The sequence below is a fragment of the Papio anubis genome, chromosome 7 (genome assembly GCF_008728515.1).
Source record: "Papio anubis isolate 15944 chromosome 7, Panubis1.0, whole genome shotgun sequence".
NCBI classification, from domain to species: domain Eukaryota; kingdom Metazoa; phylum Chordata; class Mammalia; order Primates; family Cercopithecidae; genus Papio; species Papio anubis.
In genome coordinates, this window is record NC_044982.1 from 151,490,054 (window position 1) to 151,512,998 (window position 22,945).

The 22,945-nt window shown below is 35.9% G+C and overlaps 1 protein-coding gene across 1 annotated transcript in view; it reads left to right on the plus strand.

The window, feature by feature from the left end:
• The window catches only part of DPH6 (diphthamine biosynthesis 6), a 178,577-nt gene that overhangs the window by 69,109 nt on the left and 86,523 nt on the right, over nt 1-22,945 (plus strand). Inside the window, exon 4 of the mRNA XM_003900739.5 lies at nt 22,300-22,373. Within this exon, the coding sequence (XP_003900788.2) occupies nt 22,300-22,373 (74 nt within the window). The remainder of the gene's footprint in view (nt 1-22,299; nt 22,374-22,945) is intronic.

Genomic DNA, 22,945 nt, shown 5'->3' on the forward strand with positions numbered 1-22,945 from the left:
TGCTTAGTAAGATGCATTTTTTATGATGAGATCTCGATGAGCTATGAATATTTCTTACTTGTATAGATCAACAAATGGTTTTTATAATTTGAAATGACCATATATGTTTTAAATTTTTTATAAATTAGCAAGCCTTCTCTTTCCAAAATCTTTTCTTTTCATTTTTACTGTTTGTAGAGCTACTCAGAGTGATGTCTTAATGCTTTTTTCTGTAAAAATAGTTTTTGTTCTTTTCATTTACTGTTTTGTATTATTAATTCTGTATTCATGTATCTTTTCTCCAGCTACATATAAGCTTCTTGAGGGCGGAGACTGTGGCTTATATCACTTTTTAATATTCTTCTCAGTTTAATTTTTTGTTTATATTTACTATTATTATTATTTTTGCTTGGCCACTCTTACCTGTTTGCTTGACTGCTTTTTTTTAATTCATTCTTTTTAACATTAATTTCAGGTCTCTCTGGTGCTTTATGTCTGGAAATTAAGGATAGTAAATTATTAATGTAATACGACTATCAGAATAGGAAATATTTCAGAGTAACATCGTAATTTTCCATTTCTTTAGCAACTACATCAGGAAAGTCTGCTTTTCTGTAATTGACCATAAAATATTAAATCCATGACCAAAGAAATAATATAATTCATCTTAACCAATGTTTCCACAATAGCATAGCAGTTTCTTTAATTGTCACCAGATAGTTGGTCGGTCATCTTATTCCATGCTTTGTCTGAAAAGACTTTGGCAAACTTGGAATCCTGGCTCTGATTAGGTTCTCCAATTTTATGATTTCAGATTTTGATTGTAGAGATAGTTCAGAGAAGCTAAATAAACATTGATGTCTACAGATTTCGAAACCACTTCTGATGTTTGCATTTATTTGTAGATCTGCCTTACAGTTGATATGTGACCATTAAACTAGAAAACCACATCAGCAATTTCTTGGATGCAGTTTAATATATGCAAATAAGTAAGACCTATAAAAGACCATCTCCATGTATTGTTTAACTCTTATCCTGCTTCCTCTATTTAATAAAATATTTAATGTTTATCAACTGGAACCAGGAAAGCTGTGTATTTCAATTAAATATACTTTACTATGTCTGCGGTAGTTCAGTGCTTCATTATTCAGATGCAGGGGTGAAGCCTGAGGAGGGATCAAATCAAGAATAGTGGTAGTTGTTTAAGCTTTTTTTTCAAACTCTTTTTTCTTTTTTTTTTTTTTCCTTAAACCCAAACGTGATTGTATCCAAGTTTTTTATTATTGATTTCTTAAATTAATGACTTTTAAAATTATCTCACAGGTGTGATACTTTGCAGGTAGCACAAGGTACGGTATTCTAACTATTTCCTTCTTAGGACTGGCTTTTATATCCCAACTCTTAATATTAAAGATCTTCTGAATGTACACATTTAATGTATTAACTACTTTTCAGAGCAGTTGTGGGGCTGATGCTTATTAAGTAATGCTGACTTATTGATGACTAATAATAAACATTTTAAAAATTCTTCATTTTAATTGTTTACATTTACATAGTGTTTAAATATGCCATGAGAGACATGCTGTTGGTCAGCAATTTCTTTTTCTCATGGTTCCTAAAATGAATAGCCAAAAGATGATCTACAAAGAAAAATTGGCAGATAGATCTGTTTTTTTAACTTAATTAACCTAACCGTGTGCAGGTTACCCTTAAAATAATTCAGGAAACTAGAGTCTGCCTTTAAACTTTGCTGTTTTGGCTGTTGGTGGTTTTTTTATTTGAGTTTGTCAAGGGCAAAAAAGAGTGAAGAATATAACTGGTCCTCAGTATTTGTTTCTCCTTTGTGTAATTCCATATGTTTATGTGGCAGTATTTTGCTAGAGTTTTGAAACCTCGTGACTCTAGTTATAGCAGCACTTCAGGCAGTAGTATGTAGATCAGGGCTAATTAGAATTTTTCTGTTGTATTTTTCCTCTGTTTAAGAGGGGAAAAATTTGGTTTAGAAAGCAGTTTCCTGCCAAACTTGCTAAGGGCAAAGATTTAGAGGATTTTGCCATTGTTGATGTTGATGTTAATTTTTGTTTATTGAATGGGCAACACAGTCACTTGGTTCAAAATTCACAATGTTCATAGGTATATTCTCTTCCTCCCTACTCAGTTTCCTTCCCCCTTCAACCCAACCAATATTGTTAATTTCTTATGTATCCTTCTAGAAATATTTTATATCTACAAAAGCGCGCACACACACACACACACACACAGTGCACAGTGTTCTATCCCTTGCCTTTTTTGTATAATGTATCCGGAAGGTCATTTCATTTTTAGTAAAGAGTTTTCTCATTTTTAATTGTTGTGTAATATTCCATTATATGTATATATTATTTATTTAACCATTGCCCTACTGAGGAGCATTTAGGTTGTACCCAGTCTTTTGCGATTACCATGAATATCCTGGTACATATTTTGTTTCATGTGTGTGAATTTCTGGGCCTAAAAGAGTAGCATTTGCAATTTTAATAAATATTGCCATAACCCTAGTCCGGGTACACATTGGTATATGTGTACCAATATATATACCTGTTTTTCTACCCTCTTTAGTGTTCTGTGAAAAAGACAGTCTGAGTTTTCATGAAATTAATGAATTTTTTTAAAATTATTGAGATAATCGGGCAATTTTTTTGAAGAGATATGTTTATAAGGAGAATGAAGCTTGATAGGTTTTAACATAGTTATGTTACCTCTGATGTAGCTTTTACTTTCTTTCCCTTAATGAGAGGAACACATAATTGAATGATGTGGATTGGAGTCCTTTTCCTAGTAATGATGCCTCTGATTTATTTGGTAAATGAATGCAAATCACAGTATTTGCTTCATCTTTAAAGCTGGTACCAGGACTTTTTTTATTTCCCGGGATTGTTATGGGCTTTATATAAAAATGTGACAATTCCTATTTATTGAATAATATCCATAGCAGTTGTTAATTAGGTTTATATAAACTTGGATTCTGTTGTTACCCCTGGCTCCTAGCAAAACGTTTCATAGTTTGAAACCGAGCATCTTGGAGATTGCTCCCACTAAGTTTTCGTATTGAGTATAGTCACTGAAGTTGCTTCTATTACTTTCCAGATTTATTCCTAAGAGAATCAAAAGAAACTTTTAAGTAGAGGTGGTAGCCCTCAATTCCTAACCCTTCATGTGGTGATACTGGATACCACTGAATTTTGTGATGTGTTTACTACATCTTGGTTGTTAAGGGTTATGTATTCTGGAACGTCGTTGCTAGATGTTAAGCTCCATGAAGGTAGGGGTGATGTCTTCTATGTTTTGCTCTATCTGCAATGCAGAGCATATAGGAACTCAAATATTTGTTGAATTATTTGCTGAGTGAAAAGAAAATAGTCTGTTGGGACTTGTCTCTTGCTGATTTTTAGACATTTTACCTTGGCTAATTTTGTCTGTTTTATTATATCTTTCAATTTTCCTTAAATGATTATATACTGTTAAAGTTATTATGCTCATCTTGGGCCTTTTTGCCACCTTTTTGCTTTCATACTCATTGTTAGCCCCGTGCGGGTACTGTTTGGTGTCTAGGAGGGCTTAGTCAACTAAATGTCCATACTGCCATTAGCTGGCTAAGGATTTGGCCAGTTGGAGGTACTGGGGAGATTGGAGGGCACAAGGGGGGAAAACTGGTTCTTCCCTCTCTCTCTGTCTGGGTAGAGTTACTGCTGTTGCTGACTTGCTACTTTCTCCAGCTTCTATTGGACAGGTCCACTGAGCTTCCTTCTACAAGGGTACCTGGTTCCTGGGTTCTGGTAAACTCTTTGTCCCAGCAGGCAAAGGATAGTAACTGTTTCTGCTATTGTTAATCCATGTGTTCCTTCACTGTCTCTGTTTGGTTTCTCAGTTCTGTCACCTGTGTAATCAATTCCCTGTCCTTTAAGAAAATATTTAGAGTATTTTATTTTTCTGTTGGACCCTAACTGATACAGTCGTTGAAGTCCTGATCTTACAAAGTTCAACTTTATTTGTTTTTATTTGTCTATTTTTTAGAGATGAGGACTCACTATGTTGCCCAGGCTGGAGTGCAGTGGCTATTCACGGGCGTGATTGTAGCACAATGCAGCTAAAGCACAACATTATTTTCACAAAATGATAAATTAAAATAAATGGTCATTCGTTACATTTATTATTGTGGTTCCCACACAAATGACTGAATTCTTCTCATGCACTTTTTTTTTAATTGAATATAAGGCATTACACTGCATGCTATGTGAATGCTAACAGAATCTAATAGAACTTAGAACACGTATAGAAAATAACATATGTAAAGTACATCAAGAAACGTACAGAGTAAGAGATATAAAGGATTTAAATGAGAGAGAGCTTACTTCTGATCAGTAAGATCAAATGTGGTTTCATGGGTTGTGAAGAAGGAGTAGGATTACAGTAGGTGGAAATTGGTTGTAGAGGATGGAAAGAAAATTCCAAATGAGGAGAAGAGTTAAGAACAAAGGGATGAACAAAGAGTAGGAACAAAGAAAGAAATTAGTGTATTCAGCCAAATAGTAGATGGTAATGAAAAGGATTTAATGAAAATAAAGGTAAATTAGAGAGAAAAATTTATTTGGTAGGTAGGAAGGTGTGGAGGGATTGATTTTAAGAAGATCAATCTAATAGTCGTATCAAATTGGAGGGAGAAATAATTAGAAGTGGGGAGAGCAGTAATAGCTTTGTTGACATTATTCTAGGGAGAGCTGAGGGGATCTGATTTAGGAGCACTGCAGTGAAAATGCTTGATTTTTAGTACTTTGTGACTGGATGTGGGGAATCTGTAGTTCCAACATCTGTCTGGCATCAGATAAGCCCCCAGAGAGAGTGGAGAGAGTCTTATGTTACATCTTAAGCCTGTACATCTTAAGCCTGGGCGATGCTGGTGACAGAAATAGAGAAATGCAGAAGCACAGAAGGGTAAGGGAGAAATAAGTAATATTTTTATCACTCTTTATGATTGAGCACCTTCACATGTTACATTAGTTGCCTCACACAACCCTATGAATTAGATATTATCTGTATTTTATGATGGAACTGAGTTGATAAGAGTTAAGAAACGTGCACAAGATTTTGTTAATGTGTATGTTATAAAGCTGAGCTTTTTAACTCAGGTCTTCTATTTCTCTATTTTTTTTTTAATAATTCACTTTAATTTATGTATTCTTGTGACCACAAATTACATTTCCTATAGTAATTAAGATAAATTTAATTTTGGAGATATTTTTGAAGAAAAGTTATACAGTTTTTTAGAAGTTTTTCTTGGACACAGGATGGGGAACATCACACACCGGGGCCTGTTGTGGCTGGGGGGAGGGGGGAGGGATAGCATTAGGAGATATACCTAATGTAAATGACTAGTTAATGGGTGAGTACGCCAACATGGCACATGTATACATATGTAACAAACCTTGTGCACATGTACCCTAGAACTTAAAGTATAATAATAATAATAATAAAGTTACCTTCAGGGAAAAGTTAAAAAAAATAGTATGTATAATTAAAGATAGTTTTTGTTTTGTTCTAAGTTCACTACATACTTTTAAAGACTATGAAGCTAGATGCATTTTCTCATGGCTTTGTTATTCTTGAACTGGATAATGTTTCTGTTTGTTAGCAGAAGTAACACTGGATTGGGAAATGGCCTATCAAATTCTTTCCATAGTGGTGTGCGCCAACATGTTTTGTGAACCTGTATAAGTCATGCTACTTACTTTTGACTTAGTATCAAACATGTTACCTTTCTTCTTGATCCCACATTCTCTTCTAGCAATTTCACCATCTCTTCACTAGTCTTTTTAAAATATTTATTTTCTTTCTCATCTCCCCTTTTCTTATGCTGTTTCAGTTCAGTTCCCATCAACATCAATTTATTAAAACTTGTCTTGTCAAGGTCAGTAATAACCAAATCCAGTGAACATTTTTTATTCTTGTTTTTAATCCCCATTTTTTTCATTCCTTCACCTCTTTGTTATACTTGGCACTATAGACTCTGCCCTTTAAAACCTCTTTGACTTTGGTGTCTGTGATAGCCCTTTCTTTTAGTTTTTCATCTATCCCCCTGTTCTTAGTTTTTTATTTATTCGTTATTTATTTATTTAATTTTTTTGAGACACAGTCTTGCTGTGTCACCCAGATTGGAGTGCAGTGGTGAGATCTTGGCTCACTGCAACCTCAGCCTCCTAGGTTCAAGCAATTCTCCTGCCTCAACCTCCTGAAGCTGGGATTACAGGTGCACACCACCATGCCTGGCTAGTTTTTGTGTTTTTAGCAGAGACAGGGTTTTGCCATGTTGGCCAGGCTGGTCTCAAACTCCTGACCTCAGGTGATGCACCCTCCTCAGCCTCCCAAAGTGCTGGGATTACAGGCATGAGCCTAGTTTTATGCCTGGCCTAGTTTTCTTTTAAGACTCTTCTTTCCCTGCCCACATTGTAAATGTAGCTTCTCAGGGCTTCATTCTTCACCCTCCTCTTTCAGTCTGTATGTTTTCACTGTTTTATCATATCTCTTCACATGGCTTCAGCTACCACTGGTATATACATTTATATTACTTGATTATACCTGTTTTTTGAACTCCATAACCAGTTGTCTCCTAGATACCTCTCATTGAATGACCTAAGGGCACATAAGATTCAGTGTCCAATTGACACTCAGCATCTTCCCCAGATCTGTGTATTTCCTATCAGTGTGATTGCTCTCTATCAAGTGACCAAGCCAAACACTTGGGAGCATTCTGGGTTTCCTTCTCAGTCATATACCACCAGAATCTATTGATCATTCCTTATAAACTTATCATGAATCTGCCCTCTTCTTGTCATAACTACTGCCTTAGTTTAGACTGTTATCATTTCTTACTTAGATCTCTTTAGGATTCCTTGCTTTTAACTTTAGACTTTTCTGATCAATACTCCTGTATTGCTTTTAACTTTAGACTTTTCTGATCAATACTCCTGTACAACCTTTTAAAAATGTAAATTCAGCTACACAACAATGTCAATATACTTAATGCCACTGAACTTTACACTTAAAAATGGTTACAATTGTAAATATTATGTTACATATATTTTACCAATAAGGAAAATAAATAAGAAAAGTAAATCTAATATTTATGTTATCATGCTTGTCTCAGTAACTCCTCCTTTCCTTCCTTGTCAGAATGTAATCTAAATTCTTTACCGTGGCCTACAATGTATGGTACATAATGCTGTTCATGCTGTGGTTTGTGCCTGGCCTTTTATTGTTTTTGCTTGCTTGTTTGTTTGTTTTTTAAGCGGAGTTTCGCTCTTGTTGCCCAAGCCGGAGTGCAATGGTGCGTTCTTGGCTCACTGCAACCTCCACCTCCTGGGTTAAAGCCATTCTCCTGACTCCGCCTCCCAAGTAGCTGGGATTACAGACACCTGCCATCAAGCCCAGCTAATTTTTGTACTTTTAGTAAAGACAGGGTTTCACTATGTTGGTCAGGCCGGTCTTTAACTCCTAACACCTGTTGACCACCTGCCTCAGCCTCTCAAAGTGTTGGGATTACTGGCGTGAGCCACTGCGCCCAGCCTCTACCTGGACTTTCAGTCTCATCTTTTGCTAATTGTCCCCTTTTCACCAGCCTTAACGTTTCCACCATCCTTACCAGGTATTTTACCCCCTCTTTTGCTTTTTCTGTTACCTGCCCCATAACCTCTGATAATCCTGTCCATTGGGGTTACAGATTTGGTCCCTTAAGTCTCTTTGTTCGTGACTGTGTTCAAGCTTTAGCTCCTTAGTCTTGAACCCCACCCCAGAGATTTCCCTTGCTCCTACCATGAAAGGGAGAATGGTAGATGAGGATAGAGAGATACTGGGGGATCTGTCTTATTTTGAGTGAGATGTGACTATTGGAGCCAAGGTTTTGAGCAGGCAAGACAGTTAGCTTAAGAGCATGGAAGAGGAACTATGAGGCAGAGACTGGGATGGTCTGTGACTCACTTGGGGTGGATAGGCAGCTCAGTGATTGTTCCCTGCAGATATTCACCTGGTGTTTAATTCTACATCTCATTTATTATTGAGAAATCTGGGGCAAGTTATGCAGCTATTCTTGACCTCTTTCTCTTCTGTAAAATGAAGTTAATAAAAGCTCTCTTGAAGGATTGTTACGATTATAAAATGAGACAATGCATAGCGTAAAATGATAAGCACAATGCTTTGCAGATAGTTTCTTGATAAATTCAGTTTGGCTGAGTGAATGTTGAAGCAGATTGAAATTTGAGAAATAGCCTTACTTGTATCCGATGAAGTATTCTTCAAAAAATTGAGTTTTATAAACTATGGAATTTATTTGATATTTATTTTAGACAGCCTGTGCCACTTAACAATGTTTTGGTTAACAAAGGACCACATATACGGTGTTGTTTCCATAAGATTATAATGGAACTAAAAAATTCCTATCTTCTATTGACATCACAGCCATCTTAATGTCATACACAGCACAACATTTTACTCATGTGTTTGTGGTGATACTGGTATAAACAAATCTGCTGCATTGACTGTTTATTGTTATTTTTGAGTGTAGTCCTACTTATAAAAAAAGATTAAGTGTAAAACAGCCTCAGGCTGGTCCTTCCGAGGTATTCCGCAAGAAGGCCTTGTTATAGGAATGACAGCTCCATGCCAGTCATTACTCCTGAAGACCTTCTGGTGGGACATTATATGAAGGAGGAAGACAGTGTTACTGATAACCTTGACTCTGTTAGGCTAATGCATGTGCTTGTTTCTTAGTTTTTTTGTTTGTTTTTGTTTCTTTGTTTGAGATGGAGTCTCACTCCGTCGCCCAGGCTGGAGTGCAGGGGTGCAATCTCAGCTCACTGCAACCTCCCCCTCCTGGGTTCAAGCGATTCTCCTGCCTCAGCCTCCTGTGTAGCTGGGATTACAGGCACGTGCCACCACACCCAGCTAATTTTTGTATTTTCAGTAGAGATGGGGGTTTCACCATGTTGGCAGGCTGGTCTCAAACTCCTGACCTCAAGTGATCTGCCTGCCTTGGCCTCCCAAAGTGCTAGGATTACAGGCGTGAGCCACCACATCTGGCCTTGTGTCTTAATTTTTAACAAAAAAGCTTAAAAAGTGAAAAATACAATGTTTTAAAAATAGAAAAAAGTTTACGGAATAAGGACATAAAGAAAATATTTTGTACAATTTATTTATGTTTTAATCCAAGTGTTATTACAAAGAGTAAAAAAGTTAAACAGATTAAAAAGTTAATTAGCAATAAAGTAAAAAAGTTACAGTAAGCTAAAGTTAATTTATTATTTAAGGAAGAAAATTTTTTTATAAATTTAGTACAGCTAAAGCATACCATATTTATAAAGTCTATAGTAGTGTACAGTAATGTCCTAGGCCTTCGTATTCACTCAACATTGACTCACTGATTCACCCAAAACAGCTTCCAGTCCTGTAAGCTCCAACCATGCTAAGTGCCCTTTCAAGGTGTATCATTTTTATCTTTTTAATTGTATTTTTACTGTACTCTTTCTATGGTTAGATATGTTTAGATACCCAAATATTTACCATTGTTACAATTCCCTACAGTATTCAGCATAGTAATATGCTGTACAGGTTTGTAGCCTAGGAGCGATAGGCTGTACCATATAGCTGAGGTGTGTAGTAGGCTACACCATCGACATGTATATAAATACACTCTATGATGTTCACATGATGAAACAGCATGATGACTCATTCCTTAGAATGTATGCCCATTGTTAAATATCTTATAACTGTATACATTTCAATATGGTCCTATTATTGCAAATGAAATTTTACATAAACAACTTTTTTCTTGGAAGTAGTGATTTGTGTAGATTTTAGAATATTTTACTCCTGTTTATATAGGTTTCATTTTAAAGTTATCTCAAACAAATCAAAGGACATTTCCTTAGCAGCTTAGAATATGAGTTCAGAAAGCAGCTTCTGAACAGATTAAACACTACCAAACTGAAGTGCTTAGAAATGAATACTTCTTGAATGTGTTGTTGTATTCTCCCAATAAGCAGTTAGGAGAATAAAGGATTGAACCATATAATTTTTTCCTTATTTATTTTTGTTGCTTGCTGTTGTTTAGGCATTTCACAGAAGTCCTCAAAATATCACCTTATCTTTTATTTATCTATTTTTAATTAATTTTTTTTTTTTTTTTTGAGACAGAACCTTGTTCTGTTACCCAGGTTGGAGGTCCAGTGGCGGGGTCACTGTACAGCCTCAATCTCCCAGGCTCAGGTGATCCTACCACCACAGCCTCCAGAGTAGCTGGGTGTAAAGATGTGAGCCACTGTGCCTGGCCCTACTTTATCTTTTTAGCAAAAAGACTGCTTTAGAAACTCAAGGAAAATAAACAACTGTAGTGCTACACTTCCATTTAGTTTCACATGTAGGTTATATTTAATCTGGGATGACTTCATACTGTTGCAACTAAGATGGAGACTTAGAAGTAAAATAACACATTGTTTTAAATAGATATAACTGGCAAATTATTGTGCCCTTCTGCAATTTCTTTGTCATTTTATTTTCAGCCTTAACAACTTTTTCCCCTATTTAATGAAAGCCCACAATGGGAGGTAATAATACTACAAATTAGTGACCCAATACTCTGTCATGAGCTCACTGTTTAATGGGGGAGCTCCAGATGGTGATCATTTTCCATCTTAGAAATTTTTTCATATTGATGATTTTAAGAAAAAACAAAAGCTTCTTTAACTAGTCCAGCAATATTTTAGATTCCTGAATATATTACTTGGAATTCTAAGTGTCACTTTCAGAATTATTTTATTTAAGATAATATTCATTTCTGTTATTTTTATTAGCCTAGACTTGTGTAATTCTACCAAAGTGAAAAATTTGAAGTTTAAGGAAAAAGCATCTAATGCTATACTTGCCCTATAAATTTCTCACTTAGTTATCCAGGCCCTAGAACATCGTTGGCATTCACAAATGTTTATTTAATAATGTCGTGTTACCAGAAGTCCAAATATTGCCACTCAGAGCTATAATGCAAGTGTGCTTCTTTTATGAATGGTTCATATTAAAAAATGTTAGAATGCCCTTCAGATGAAAAACACTTTGAATTCAGAAGATCATTTTTTTCCTCCACAGGCAGGAACTCATTAACAGAATAAAACCGGTAACTGAGGCATTTTTCAAAGAAAATTATATCCCTGATAAATGCAAGCTGCTTATCTTCTTATCTTTGTAATAAGTAGGCCTAGTTTTCATTTATAAGAAAGGACAGCTTGTTTTCAATTTACCTCGTTGGCTCTGTGAGCCAACATTTCAGTATTGAGACAAGTGGATATTGAGTCAACAGTCTAATTTGTGTCTAGATTTCTACCTTTAATCCCTTCTGCTAAACTTGTAATCGTCACTATGACCATATGGCTGAATGTCTTCCTCATCTCAAACTCTGTATTGGTTGCCTTTTAGCTGTATGTAATATGGCTGAAATTTGCATATGAATAACACAACATTGAGTACATTTTATAGTAGAAATCCATTTACATCCTCATGTGTGTATGTTCTTGACACTTTAGTGCACTGGTTTTGAGAGTAGTCATTAACAAATCTTTAGGACTAGGTTATAAACTCTTATAGACAGGTCTACATTTTGGTGATTAGAATAGAACTAATGACATATTAGGCCCTTATTGATTGGTTGTTTAATAGAAGATTCAAACACACAATCAGCCACCAAATGGAGACCAACAGTTAGGATTGTGAGGATTTGTTGGCAGATAAATTGTTTATAGTTCTTTTTAGAACCAGATTTGTTTCTTTGAAAAAAATATTTGTCAGATGTTGTACATAAATGCTGTGTTAGGGAAGATGTCAGAAGACATCAGTAGGAGCTGTTATCTGTTATGAATCTATTTTCTTATAATCTAGAAGGACAAAGAATCAACATTTCTGACTGTTTAGTATCTGGAATATAACTTTTTTAAAAGAAGTATTTCCTAATGTTATCCTATAGGTGAGAATTGTCTCCCTTGTGGTCTGTTATAGTTATATAGACTTACGTCACATATTTGACTTATTTCTTTCTTTTTTTTTTTTTTTTTTTTTTTTTTTGAGACAGAGTATTGCTCTGTTGCCAGGCTGGAGTACTGTAACGTGATCTCGGCTCACTGCAACCTCTGACTCCCTGGTTCAAGCGAGTCTTCTGCCTCAGCCTCCCAAGTAGCTGGGATTACAGGCATGTGCCACCACGCCCAGCTAATTTTTGCATTTTTAGTAGAGACAGGGTTTCACTATGTTGGCCAGGATGGTCTCGAACTCCTGACCTCGTGATCGGCCTGCCTTGGCCTCCCAAAGTGCTGGGATTATAGGCGTGAGCCACCGCGCCCGGACATTTGACTTATTTCTTTATGTGTCCATTCCTCTTCATTTCTTATCACTAGATTTTGATTTTTTAAGAACGTCAACTGTGCTGTTTTCTAATGTGTTTTAACTTTCCTAGTATAGGACCTGTCACAAAGTGGGACTTTTAAAATTACTTTTTGATAAATATATGAATGATTGTGTCTGACAGCTTACCAGCACATGGGATAAGAGATGAATGTGTATATATATCCATAGGTATGTTTTTAATATAATTTCACTCTAATTAAGAAAGTAATACATGGGTTGTAAAAATACTTAAAATACGAAGTTGGAAATAAAATAGCAAAAATGAAATACTACTCAAAAATAAGAATTATTACACTTTGGTCTATTTCTGATCCGCTTTCTACACTTAGGGCTATTTCAAAAAATACATATTTTAGTATGTATTTTATGTACATTTGCTTCACTTAGCCTTATATCATTAATAGTTCCTTGTATTACATGTCCTTTGAAAATATGTCTTTTAATGACTGCTTTGTTTTCCCTCTTCCAAATGTACCACAGTTTGTTGTGTTTAGGATTTTAGGATTTTCTAATTTTTGTTTCACTTACATGTAGAATACAAATATGATAAATATTTTTATATATAAACTTGTGCACATTTTCAATTATTTTTATAGACTGCATTTCTGGATATAAATTTGAAATTTCTCGGACTATGAGAATAAACATCATGAAGGTTCATGATACATACTACAAAATTGTTTTCAAGAAAAGATGCACTAATAACAGCCCCATTGGTGGCATATGAGATCACGCAATTCCCCATATACTCATCAACTTTTAATCTGAGTGTTCATCAGATTTTACACACACACACACACACACACACACTCGTATATATCTGTTTGACAAAAAGTATCTACTTTTAGCTTATTTTTTTTGTTTGTTTTTTTAAAAGGTTGAAATTAGTTATTTGTATTTATTCTCTTAAAAATTGCCTATTAGAATTACGATGAGATACCATCTCACACCAGTTAGAATGGCGATCATTAAAAAGTCAAGAAACAACAGGTGCTGAAGAGGATGTGCAGAAATAGGAATACTTTTATACTGTTGGTGGGACTGTAGTTCGACCATTGTGGAAGACAGTGTGGCAATTCCTCAAGGATCTAGAACTAGAAATACCATTTGACCCAGCCATCCCATTACTGGGTATATACCCAAAGGATTATAAATCATGCTGCTATAAAGACACATGCACACATATGTTTATTGTGGCACTATTCACAATAGCAAGGACTTGGAACCAACCCAAATGTCCATCAGTGACAGACTGGATTAAGAAAATGTGGCACATATACACCATGGAACACTATGCAGCCATAAAAAAGGATGGGTTCATGTCCTTTGTAGGGACATGGGTGCAGCTGGAAACCATCATTCTTAGCAAACTATTGCAAGAACAGAAAACCAAACACCGCATGTTCTCACTCATAGGTGGGAATTGAACAATGAGATCACTTGGGCACAGGAAGGGGAACATCACATACCTGGGCCTGCGGTGGGGTGGAGGGAAGTGGGAGGGATAGCATTAGGAGAAATACCTAATGTAAATGATGAGTTAATGGGTGCAGCAAACCAACATGGCACATGTATACATATGTAACAAACCTGCCCATTGTGCACATGTACCCTAGAACTTAAAGTATAATAAAAATTTTTAAAAAGAAAAATATGTATATATATATCTATATATATATATATATACTTTCCTCATTTTTACTACTGGTATGTTAATTCATCCCATATTGATTTGAAAGACAAAGATACCCTTTGTTTTGTGTATTACCAAATGGTAATTTTATTTCTATTTATTGCCTTTGTTTTAGGTGATTGTTTAAGTACAGAAATACTGTAGTTTTATGTAGTCAACATCATTCAGTTATAAATATTTATTTAATATTGTACCAGGTACTTTTCTAGAGCTGAGATTACAGTGGAAACAGGACCAAGTACCATCATGGAGCTGAGACAGACATTTTAAACATAAATATTTAATTTTTTAAAATATGATATAATTTTAGGTAGTACCGTGAAGAAAATAAAGCCAGGGCAAGGACATAGAAAGTGATGGTGAAAGGATAGGAGGGATATTTTAGAAAGAGAAGTCCTCTCTGAGATACTTTCACAGAGACCTGAAAGAAGTGAGGGAACAAGCCACATAAATTCTAGGGAAGGTGTTTTATAGGCACCGGGAAAGGTAAGCCCAGAGACCCTGAGATGGAAACAAACATAGGTGTTTGAGGAGCAGTAAGGACTGCAGTGTGGATCAGTGGAGTATACTTGGGAGTGCAGTAGTTGGTGGTGATGTCAGAGGGGTTGGCAGGGTCCAGGCATATAATACCTTTAAGGCTATCTGCAAGGAGCTTGGATTTTACTCTTAAGTAGAATGGGAAGTCACTGAAGGATTTTGAATTGGGGAAGCTTCATGCCGTGGCTTGTGTTTAGAAAGATCTCTGTTTGTGGAGATAGACTGTAGGGAGGAAGAGCGGACTTAGGGAGGCCGGTTAGGAAGCTATGGTAATAGTCAAATTAAGGGGTGGTGGTCATTAGGACTAGAGTGGTAGTAGTAGAGGTGATGAAAAGTGGTTGGAATCTGGATATTTTTGGAAGGTGAAGCTAACAGAACTACTGATTGATAGGGTGCATGTCATAAAGAAAAGAGAAATCATGAGTGAATCTAAAGTTTTTGGTCTGAATAACAATATATATGTTGTGCCATTTCCTAAAATGAGGACCAGTATAGAAGGATGTCTGTGTGGGATGGATATATGTGCCGGATCAAGAGCTTTGTTGAATCTGCAGCCTAAGTCAGAATTCAAAAGTGTTTTACCTAGGATATCCAAATACTGAAATGTTAGGGGGAAAATATAGCTTTCCTTCTCTATAGAAGAGAATAAGTGGTTCTTTGAAGAATATTACCCTGTTTTTCTTTTTTCAACGTAAATTTTTTAAAGCTTCCTTTTACATATTCTTGGTTTAAAAAAATGTTTAAGAAATACAAGAGTATATAAAGTAAAAAGTGGAAGTCCAGACCCCTTTCCCTCGTTCTCCACCCATTCCCACTCTCCAGGGTATCATCACTATTAGTAGTGTGCCATGTATACTTCCAAAAGACTTGGTCTTCCTTTCCTTAAAAAAAAGAAAAAAAAAAGGTCACAACTAAGAATTTCTTTCATTTTATTTAAAAGATCCAAGACCACTTGACTTATATACATGTACAGCATGTCTGTGCACGTGCACGCACACTCCCGTGCACTCCCAGTTGCAAAAATCAACTGTTTACTACATAGTGCTTCCCAGTCTCAGTGCAGGAACTTGAAGATTGCTGTGGCTTTTCTTTGTACATTAACAAAAATGTATTCTGGCTGGGCGCAGTAGCTCACGCCTGTAATCCCAGCACTTTGGGAGTTTGAGGCAGGCAGATCACGAGGTCTGGAGTTTGAGGCCAGCATGGTGAAACCCCGTCTCTACTAAAAATACAAAAAAATTAGTCAGGCATGGTTACATGTGCCTGTAGTCCCAGCTATTCGAAGGCTGAGGCAGGAGAATTGCTTAAACCCGGGAGGCGGAGCTTTCAGTGAGCCAAGATCGTGCCACTGCATTCCAGCCTGGGCGACAGAGCGAGACTCCGTCTCAATCAATCAATCAATCAATAAAAATAAATGTATTCTGAGAACCATGGTTGATCATCTAGATTCAGCTCTTGGATTCTTAAACATTGTATTGATACATTTATTGGCTTTTTCTGAATAAATTCTTGGAATAACTGTTCTTTTGCCTACAGATAGGTGTGGAAATAGTTCTAGTAATTAACCTATTTTTTTTTTAACCAGTTTGTGAGTATCTGTTTGCTTTAGGAAGTGCCCTCTCTATTGTTAAAATTGTCGACATAGGTCAGACAGCTGCTGGACTAGCTTCCCAGCAATCTTGCAGGTGTGATTCACATTGACAAAGATGGGGGAGGAAAAGTATTCTAAGCAACAAATGGGCCTGTGATGCCTGCTTTTCTAATGTGGTCATAGTTGACTTTGTAAGAATCTGTCGATGTCCCATATTTACAAAGTGAGGAAGATAATGATAATCTACCTCAGAACATTGTTGAGAGCAGTAACTAATATAAATGTTTAATGACATTATGCGCTGCTGTTTCTAATACTCAGTGATGCTATTGCTGACTTTATTTCCTGAGTTGAACTTATATATCATCACTTATAGTGATAATGGCTTAAGCTGAATAGTTTCACTTGTGTCAGAGAGCCCCTGTGGTTTAGCAATGTGCCAGCCTATTTAGGGTCCAGTCTTTGTTTCTGACATCTCAGTTACTAACGTTATTATCTTTAATTTCTATTTTCTTCCCCTTTGGTCTCTACTACTTGATTAGCTTTTGGTTATCTTGATGATAAAGAATGTAATTTAATATGAATTAAAATCTCCAAATTCTATTAAATTTAGTAATAGATATTCATTCACTGATTATACTTTTTTTCTCTGAGGATCTGAAATTCATTCTTTGAAGAACTGGCAGTGTATGTGTCTTTCCTTCAAATGTTTACTCTTTTTTCTGTTAATCATGACTGCAGCTTTCTCCTAAATGGTCATAATCAACCCCCTAATGGTAAAATACAATGGTTTTGTTGAAGTTTCTATGGCATATGGTACTATGTCAGTAAGAAAGAGCACAGCTGTGGTTGGTAGACAGTCCTTAATTTAAAGGCTTGGTGTTTTATTTGTTTATTTTCAGCTTTGTTAACTTGAATGGGTTAATCACCTTGGTTTTTTCACATATAAAATCAGTTTCATAGTATTTTGGATTCTTATGAGGAATAACTGAAATAAGATATACAAAGTACCTAACATAAATCTTAGTCCATACTGGGTACTCGGTAATATTGTTACTTTGTCCTTGCCTTTTCATCAACATTTTCTGTATATTTGTGCACACACCATTACTTTATCCTGATTGTATCTTCTGTCATTATGACCACTCTTTTCCAACGTCTTCACTGGGTTTTCCTTCTCCTGCCTTTCCTTACATGTTGGTGTACCCCCAGGGTCTTCCACTCAGCCTTCTTCTCACCCTGTATCCTATCGTTGAGGTTCTTGTTTGCTCCCGTGGCTTCAGGTATATGCTGACAACACCCACATATATTCCTATGCTCTCTTGAGCACCAGAGTTTTCTTCAGTGTACCTAATAGTCTTATCTATTTGGATAGTGCTATAAACTCATTATGCCCTCCACCCCAAATTCATATATTGAAGCCCTAACCTCACATGTGATTGTATTTGGAAGGTATTTGGATCTCCTTTGGGAGATAATTAGGTTTAGATGAGGTTATGAAAGTGAGGCCCTCATGATAGAATTAGTATCCTTGTAAGAAAAGACACCAGAAAGGAGTTTGCACTTTCTTCCTGCCACCCCTGGAACCATGTGAAGACACAGCAAGATGTCGACCATCTACAAGGCAGGAAGAGAGGCCTTAAGAGAGTCCCAGAGAATTCATGCTGGCATCTTGAGCTTAGACTTCCAGCCTCCAAAACTGTGAGAAAGTAAATTTCTGTTGTTTAAGCAACCCAGTCTACATGGTATTTTGTTATGACAGTATGAGCCACACAAAGATACCTAGCAAACAGATTGAATACAACATATGCAAAACTGAATAAATGGAGTATTTTCTTTTAAAACATGTATATATTTTCTTTCTCAGTTAATAGTAATTTAAGGTAGAAACGTTGGTCCCATTCTTTAGGTTCTCTCCTTGTCTCTCTCCAGGTTTGAAGGGAGAATTGGGCTGCAAAGGGCACAACGAGCTGTTTGGGAATAACTGAAATGATGTCTGTCTTGATTATGGTACCAGTTTCACTGGTTTCCATCCAAAATGATTGAATTATGCATTTTAACTGTATGCAGTTGATTGTACATGATTATAACTCAGTTGAGTTGGTTTAAAAAATTTGTAGGGATAGGGTCCCAGAGTCTATATTACTAATTTCCTATAGCATACTTGGTTTTATTTCAACTATGACACAAGGTGATTCATTTGGCTGTCTTTATGCTGTCTCAGTATATCCTTTATGTTAGTAGCCATTCTCTTTTTTTCTCTGCTGACACTTCCATTGCTATTGTTTATTTACTGACTTTTTCTCCCAAATGATATGGATCAGGGATCAGGGCCTGAACCTAGCTATGTCTTTTCTAAGGCGTAGATTGACTCTGTGGTAGATCTTTATCTTTTAAATATCTATTTTGCCCTTTGTTTGAAGTTTGTAGTTGTGTTCAGAATGATTAAGGAATCAGCAGAAGTCTTTCTTATCCCTGGATTATTCAGGTCTCACTGTGCTGGAAAACTGTGTTGCAACTCTATCTAGAGTTGAGTGTCAAGGGTTAGTAGGCTCGTCTTGAGAGTCATAATGAGAAAGAGTGTTAAAGCCCATTCGAGAAGGGCTTTGTCTGTCAAAATGGAAGAGTTAGGTTTTTAATACAGTAGTAGCAGTACAGTCAGCCCGCTGTATCCACGGATTCACATCCATGGATTCAATCAACTGTAGATAAAAAATATTATGAGGAAAAACCAATAAAAAATAAGAATACAACAATAAAAACACAAATTTTAAAAACAGTATGGCAACTGTTTACATAGCATTTACCTTGTATTGGGGTATTATAAATAATCTGGAGACTAAAGTTTATGCAAAGATATGCATTAGTTATATGCAAATACTACACTATTTTATATAATGGATTTGAGAGTGTGGATTTTGATTTTAGGGGGATTCCTGGAAACAACCCCCCCATTGATAATGAGAGATGACTGTAGTAGTAGTCAGTAGTAGTAATAGTAGAAGTAATAGCACAGGTAGTTATAGAAGTAATAGGAATAGTAAAGATCATAATAATGAAAGAAGAAAATATTTGCTGAATGCTTACTAGGTGCTGGATACTGTGTTATTTACATGAATTATTTTATTCAATCTCCACAATAACCTTGGAAAATAAGAATTGATATTTTTTTCCTTACTTTATAGATGAAGAAACAGACACAGAGAAATTGAGTAACATTCAAAATCACAGAGCTAGTAAGTAATAGGGCCGGATTTCTACCAGGCAGTAGTAATTACAATTATTGGGCCAAGTGTGATACCTCACACCTGTAATCCCAGCACTTTGGGAGGAGGCCAAGGCAGGCAGATCCCTTAAGGTCAGGAGTTCAAGACCAGCCTGGGCAACATGGCAAAACTCTGTCTCTACTAAAATACAAAAATTAGCTGGGCTTGCTGACACAACGCATGCCTGTAATCCCAGCTCCTCAAGAGGCTGAGGCACAAGAATCACTTGAACCCAGGAGGCCTCAAAAAAATTATTGAACAAATAAAACTAATGATCTATATATAGGCTCAGTGTTGAAGAATAGTCAGAATTTACTTAGTGCTGATTAGTTAAGTGTTATCAAATAAAAAATAAAATAGATGGGGCCAGGTGCAGTGACTCAAGCTTATCATCCCAGCACTTTGGGAGGCCAAGACGGGTGGATCAGTTGAGTCCAGGAGTTCAAGACCAGCCTGGGCAACACAGTGAAACCCCATCTCTACTAAAAATAGAAAAAGATAGCTTGGCATGGTGGTACACGTCTGTAGTCCCAGTTACACTGGAAGCTGAGGCAAAAGAATTGCTTGAACCCTGGAGCTGAGATCGCCCCACTGCACTCCAGCTTGGGCAGCAGAGAGAGTGAGACACTGTCTCTAAATAAATAAATAAATAAAAATTTTAAAATACATGAAATAAAATAGATGGGAGTAGAAGAGTATTCCAAAGAATGCATGTATACAAAGAAGAAATTGTTTTAGGGTTGTGGTGAGCATTAAATAAAAATCATAGCACACTAGTGAATGGCAAATGGATAATAAATTCCAATTATTATTTTAATAATAATTTGATGGCCAGGCACAGTGGCTCATACCTGTAATCCCAGCACTTTGGGAGGCTGAGGTGGGTGGATCACCAGGTCAGGAGTTTGAGACCAGCCTAGCCAATATAGTGAAACTCTGTCTCTACTAAAAATACAAAAATTAGCTGGGCATGGTGGCATGTGCCTGTAGTCCCAGCTACTTGGGAGGCTGAGGCAGAAGAATTTCTTGAACCTGGGAGGTGGAGGTTGCAGTGAGCCGAGATCGTGCCACTCTACTACAGCTTGGGCGGCAGAGTGAGACTTTGTCTAAAAAAAAGAAAATAGTAATTTGACTTAGGGAAGGAAGAAAACACCAGTGGCTCTTGTCTTTGTTTCCATGATCTCTGGAGAAATACACACACTCCTGTATGTCTATATTTAGTACTTCATTATTTTTATAGCAGAACTTCAGATAGACATGTATATGATATAGGGATATAACTAAAATTTTGATAATATTATTCAACAACTCCAATCTCTACTGTATTTACATTTAATAAGGAACTCTATGCTATGACTTTTTCTAATGAATACAATGACTTTTATGAAAACAAATATGGCTAGGAAGGTTAGGGAAAGGTTATAAGCAAATGTTCTCACAAAGTTGCTGAAATAGGAAAGTAAAGGAAATAGCTCTTTTCCTGAAACCTTATCTGATAAAAAGAATTGTTTTATTTTGCGGTGATTTGGACAGGTATTTCTCTGTCATTTCGGAGGGCAAATTTTCATTTGACTTTAAAGACATGAAAAATTCCTTTTGCACATTTTTGTTTATTTATTATGACATCCTTTTAGGTACACAGGGTTATTTCAGTATGACTTGAAATATTAACTTTTGTTTTATGTGAAACACTTTTGTTTTTCTTTCTAGATGTCCAAGTTTGGTAAGACCAGAGTATTCATAATGAAGCGATCTCTCTGAAGTAGTTTCTTTTGTATGTCCGTAGGCTAGGATGGATTTTCTTTTACACCTATTCAGAGAATTTCTATTCAGTTTGTTATTAGTAATCACCCCCTAGTCACTTTCTTCAGGTCTGTTTTCTAGATAACAGTTCCCTAGTTTACACCCATATTGTGTATTATTCTTCCCTAAGTGTATTATCTTATACTTCTTTACATTAAATCTCATCTTGGACCTGTCCTTTCAAATCCCCAAGTTGTCCATAATCCATCCATGTACTTGATTGATCTTGTTTTCTTTTCTTTTTAATCCAGTCTGGCTTTGTATCATCTGCAAACTTGATCATACTTGAATGTACATTCTCCTCCAGCTCATTAATGAGTGTGCTAGACAGGATAGTTGTCATTCCCGTGGGACCATGCCGGATATACTGCTGGATGCTCTCACTTGCAACTACGTTGATAATAATTCATTGCTTCCTTCCCATGACAGAATTCTTTATCTACAGTGCTATACTGTTATCCAGGCAATGCCTCTACCATCTCTGCTTTCTGGATACTCCTATTTCAATCATTTTTTCCTAAGATTGACGTAAAAATTATTGTGCTCCCTTATCTATGTAGGCCATTGCTTAATTTTTAAAAGAAGTTACTCAATCTGGGAAAATAGTGTCCTTAAATAGAAATTTCTCAAAAGTTTCCATTGAACATCAGTGAGTCTTTAAAAATACGTTAAGTGTGAAACATTTTGGAAGTGCTGCCTAAGTCTTTGCTTTCTCCATGGAAAGGGATCTCTAGTTATTTAAATTTTAAGAAAAACCATAATTATTTTTCTCACAGCTGAGAGAATGATTTAAATATATGTAAATTTTTTCTGAATGTCGATTATATTTTCAGTAAATTACTCTGCTTTGAGGTAGTTTTCTAGATGAGACGCAGTTCATTTATAATTTTCAGAGCATGATGTGGAGCCATTTGTTACTTTATTTTTAAAGTTATGGTTTTTTCCTTTATTTTCAGGAAAAAGAAGAAGTAGAGGGGATATCAGTAGGTGCTATACTTTCTGACTATCAGCGTATTCGAGTGGAAAATGTGTAAGAAAACATTAATTTGTTAATTTTAAAAGTGTATGTATTTTAAGAATGTGAATAAGTGAAAAATCAATAATTGTATTCAAATTATAAATAGGTGTGGTAGTCTACGTGCTCCATGGAACTAAATGTATGTATTTACCTAAGTAACAAAAGTCATGCTTTTACTTTTTTCTATCCTTATATCACACATGAGGAAATTTAACTTAATTAGTATAAGGAAAAATAATCTATCATAAAAACTGAGATAGATTTTTTAGTGAGAAGTATTGTCTTCATTTTTTTCTTATTTGATTTAGTATATCCTGTTAATCTCTTTTAACTCATCATTTGTAATAAAAATCAAGAGATAATAGAATCAATACAGTAATATTTTAAAGAAAAAAATGCTTGCTAAGGAGTCATCTCTTCTTTGGTTCATATAATTCAGTTCTTGTCCAAAAATATTTATATGATTGAAGTACTTACATATAAAGCCATTCAACTTTCAAGGAATTTTTAGGATGTTCCTCCCCTCCTCCTAGCCCCTCTCTGCTCCCCTAAGGGAGGGAGCACTAGTGAAGCATTTAGTCTGT